This window comes from Myotis davidii, unplaced genomic scaffold (assembly GCF_000327345.1).
Source record: "Myotis davidii unplaced genomic scaffold, ASM32734v1 scaffold866, whole genome shotgun sequence".
NCBI lineage: Eukaryota > Metazoa > Chordata > Mammalia > Chiroptera > Vespertilionidae > Myotis > Myotis davidii.
Window position 1 is genome coordinate 66,293 of NW_006297145.1, and position 4,670 is coordinate 70,962.

The following is a 4,670-nucleotide window of genomic DNA, read 5'->3' on the forward strand; positions in this document are numbered from 1 at the left end:
ACCAGCCTCAGGGCTCGGCTGGTCAGTGTCACAGCAAAGGTAGGACTTGAACTGGGCCTCCAGCTAATACCCTTTCCAGTGCCCACACCCCTCCAGTGAGGGGCTCGCTCCATTCCCTGAGGTCACTTGACAAGCTGAACCCTGGTCAGGCACTTCCTGTTCTTCCCCTCACCCTCTGTGACCCCCTCCTCCTCACTCACCGGTTTGGTTGCCCCCTCTGTGCTCCTCTCGTTCCGAGGTGGGTCCTTGCTACTCCTGCTTTTGGTGGACGCCATCTGCCTGCCTCGGCCAGGGGCACTGGCCTCCACCTCGCCAGCGTCCACACCACTGTCCTCACTCAGAGTCTGTCCACTGTCCGAGAGCTGAGAGAGTGTGGAGGCTGCTGGGGGGTGGGGGGGAGGAATAGGAGGAGAATGTGATTTATACAGTTGGGATCAGGGAGGGCTTCCTGGAGGAGGTGATGAAGCTGCAGACTGGAAGACTTGGGGGGATTCCCTGGGCAAAGACTGGGTGGTTGGGGATAGCTGGAGGGTACCACTCTTTTACCCACTGAGACCTGCCCTTCCAACTGGGCCTGGCCCCAAGGCTGCCACTTCCAGGATGTCTGCCCTGACTGCCCCTGGTGTAATGATTAGACCAGAGATCAGAGAGCAAACCCAGCCCACAGTTGTGGGGTTATTGTTTTTTAAACACATACAATGCTGTCAGTTTTTAATGGTGGATCAACACATTCAAATTAGATTTCACATAAAATTTAAATTTCTAGCTTCTTGAGGGAAAAAAAAGGAAGTTCTTCCATGCCTGGTCTGCACCCTGCACGACCCCAACTGGCCAGAGCTGAGTGTGGACACATGCCCCTCTGGCTCACCGGTCAACTCCAGCTGCTTCACTATGTGTGTGATGGCCTAGTCCCTGAGTCTGAGACCCTGCATCAAGAACACACACTCTTAAGTCTGGCAGGTTGGATAGGAATTCCTTCTGACCAGCTGTGCAACGTTGGGCAAGTGACATAGCCTCTCTGAGCCTCCATGTCCTTGAGCTAATCAGAAGCAATGACGCCTCTCCAATGGGGTTCCCATAAAGACCCATAGATACGACGTACAGAGTGAAGCAGTCAAGAGAGCGGACGTGTGCTAGGCTGCCTGGCTCCACAGTTACTTTCTGTGCCTCTTCATCCATAAAATAGATGTAATAACAGTACCAGCCTCACAGGACTGTTGGGGGTGATTAGATGAGTTGCTAAAATAGGCAAAGTCCCTAGAACAGTGTCCAGCGCAAGACGGTGCGGTACAATGGTTAGCCCTTATAATCATGCGTGTCCAGCTCAGTGCCAGGTCTCGAAGCAGCAGTGATCCAAGTATGACAGCTCGGGTTTCTCATCCCGCCTGCTCTCCCTCAGCTGCCTCCCCTCACCAAGCCACTGCACACAGGGACCCTGTACTCTGCATCCTAGTCTGCCCACCGCATGGCGTACAGCAGACACTCAGTAAGGGTCCCCTGACCCATCCACCACCTTCCAGGCCATTGGGGGAGCCCCCCCGACACATCACTTTAACCACAAGATGGCAGCAGCATCCAACAAAATGTGCCCAACTCTGCAGGAGGAGGGGAGCCTGCCCAGGGCTCAGGCATCCTCCCCTCCCTCCACCTCCTTGCCTGGAAACTAGGTTTCCTGGGTTCCTGGTAGGTCCATCTGACCCTGCAGCCCCAAGTCAGGAGACCTCCGGGGGCCCACCGTCCCCCAGCACCTTCTCCGTGCCAAGTCCTGGGGGACGAAGATTGCAGGAGCCACCCCTGCCCTCAACAAGCTGTCTCTGGGGAGGCTGGTAGGTGAACGCAAGGTGATGGGGTTGGAGGCTCAGGAGGGGGAGCCAGACCCGCACAGCAGTCAGGCAGGGCTGTCGCTGCCACCTCCATTCGAGGACGGGGAGGCGGCTCAGAGAGGCACAGTAGCGGGCCCACAGTCACACAGCGGGTACACGGCAGAGCCAGGACTCACACTCGTGTGTCTGACTCCAAAGCCACTCAGTGTGGGCACAGGACCCTGTTCCCTAGCCACCCTCTCCCTGGGGGGAACACCGGGGCTAGGAGACCCCCCGCTGGGTGAGCACCTGTTAACCTTCACTGTGCAGGTGGGCAGATCAACCAGAGAGGACGAACCCCCAAGATCACACAGCAGCCCCGCAGCCCAGCCCCAGTGCCTGCTGGTACTCACTGCGAGCCTGGGGCAGCGCCCTCACTTCATTCACGTCGGGCTCGCTGTCCGGGCGGTGCACCTCCACCATGACGTAGTGCTGGTTTGTGCCTGTCTGGTCTGGGCGCCCCGAGGGGGAGGGTGGTGGGAGGCAGCCCCCAGCCAGCGTGGTCTCTGCGGGGGGACTTCTCAGGTGCGGGGGTGACTGGACCCGTGGGAAGGGACCAATGGGGTGCTGGTTGACCAGGGCCAGATGGGCATCCAGCGGCCGCTTGGCGCCAGGGTTGGCAGGGGAGATGGAGGCGTAGATGGGGGAGGAGGGCGAGTCCTGCGCTGAGGGGGCCTCTGGGGTGGGTGCGGTGCCAGCCGGCGGGCTGCGGTTCTGCGGAGCCGAGAAGACTATGCCCGAGTGGGAAGAGGCGGAGGAAGGTGGCTTTTGGTCCTGACTTCCGAGCTTCTTCGGCTGGGCGAGGGGTGGTGGGGGAGGAGGCAGCTTGTAGCCAGGCAGCCCCTCGGCCGTGGACTTGACTTCATCCTGCCAAAAGACCCAGCAGGAGTAGAAGGAGTCAGAGCCCATTGCGGCTGGAAGAGGGGAGATCAGACAGCAGAGTGGGCCCGGCCGGCTGGAATTCCGTCCCAGCTCTACCAGCTCTTGGCCACACTGCGCTGAATAATGCAACACCGAGTGGAAAACTTCTCCCAGCATCTCGGCAGCTGATAAGCCTGGAGATCCTGGCTGCGTCTCTGGGGACGGCACCGTTACCTTTGGGAATTGAAGCCCTTGGCATCAGCCAGGGCTTGTCACAGGGAACGAGACATAATTAAAGCTGGGATGCGCAGGATGGAAAAACAATAAAGGCATTTCTCTGGCTTTTCTTTTTAGGAGATTGTTTTAGCAACTAGAGACGGGAGGTATGACGGGACTGGAGGCAGCGAGTGTGGACAGGAGGAAGGCAGACAGGGGCTGGGGTGCTGTGTGGCCCCGGGCGCGGCACTGCACCTCTCTGAGTGCACCCCTGGGCAGTGGGGGAAGCGTGCACCCTGGGCAGTGGGGGAAGCCGCCTGCCGGCAGAGCTGTGGGATGTTGAGGGGGGAGGCGGAGAACGGGTTAGCAAGGTGCCTGCCGCCCAGCAGGTGCTGGGTGAGTGGCAGCTACGGATACTGTCATTACTCTTCCCCCTCCGCCTGTGCCAATATCCGACACTACAGCTCTACGGCAGCACGGGCCCTGTTCCAGAAGCTTTCCCTAAAGTAGCTAGTTTACCTGTTGCCGCAGACTTACGGGTGAGGTACGCTCTTCTTACCCTCATTTTACAGGTGGGAAAACTGAGGCACAGAGCGGCCAAGAGACTGGCCTGGAGTCACTCAGCCAGTGGCAGAGGTGGCATGTGAACCCGGGCAGTCTGGCTCCAGAGCCCAAGCCATTCAAGAGTGATCTGGGTCAGAATCACAGTGACCTAGCCTGCTGCTGTGTGCACCTGGGCCAAAGGTCATGCTCAACTTCCACTTCCATCCCAGTCCCGGGCCTCCTCAGGGCGTTCTGCCACGCGCTCCATGTTTCAGGGTTTGCTATGCGAATGTTCAGACAAAGCGACACCAGCTGGGGAAGCGAACAGCCTGACAGCCCCACCTAAAACGCCTGGAAGGAGCCGTTCTGGTGGCGCTAGAGAGAGGGGAGGGACACACTGTGCACGGGCCTGGACAGCCCAGTCCTCTGTCCTCTCCTGCTGGCTTTTACCAAGAAGCCGGCCCCCAGGGCCCACACAGACGATGGCGGGCAAAACACCAGGAAAGGGCCAGGGAGCCTCTTACCAGGGAAACATCTGGGAGGGCGTTCATATTGCCCTGGACGGCCTGGCCCGTTTCCTCCAGGTCCAGAGTGTTCTAGAAATGGAGGAGGAAACAATGTGAGCAAACATAAACCAAGGGGGGAAACCAGTTTGCTCTCTGGACTCCAGGTCTATGGCCCCTACGCCACACTAGAACAACACAGGCAAGTCGGGCCTCCATACAGCTCTTCCTTCTGCTTGGAACATTCTTCATGCTCAACTCGCTCACCTCCTTTAAGACCTTACTGAAGTACCACCTCCCACTGGAAACCACAAGCCCCACCCGACCCTGCTTTATTTTTCTCCTTTGCACTGATCACTGTTCTTCACCCAGCAGCCAAGATGTAATCTTTGAAACACAGTCAGATAATGTCCCTCCCAGCTCATAACCTTTCAGGCCTTTCCTTCCTACTTGGAGGAAATTCCAAACTCTGTACTCATCCTGCTACTCCTCCTGCCAACCGGATGGAATGGTTCTGCCTCAGGGCCTTTGCACTCACTGCTCCCTCTGCCCACAGGGCTACTGGCTCTTCCCTTACTTCATTTAGTTCTGACTCAGCGAGGCCTTCCTGGACCAGCCCTGTCTAAAACAGCACCCTGATCCCTGCCCCCCGCCCTCCCTCCACACACACACACACACACACACA

General features: G+C 58.3%; 1 protein-coding gene across 1 annotated transcript in view; it reads right to left on the reverse strand.

The window, feature by feature from the left end:
- The window catches only part of DFNB31 (deafness, autosomal recessive 31), a gene marked incomplete at its 5' end in the record, with an annotated part of 60,456 nt that overhangs the window by 1,377 nt on the left and 54,409 nt on the right, over window positions 1-4,670 (reverse strand). The window contains 3 exon segments of the mRNA XM_006772888.2: window positions 201-382; window positions 2,216-2,729; window positions 4,007-4,078. Of these exon segments, the coding sequence (XP_006772951.1) occupies window positions 201-382; window positions 2,216-2,729; window positions 4,007-4,078 (768 nt within the window).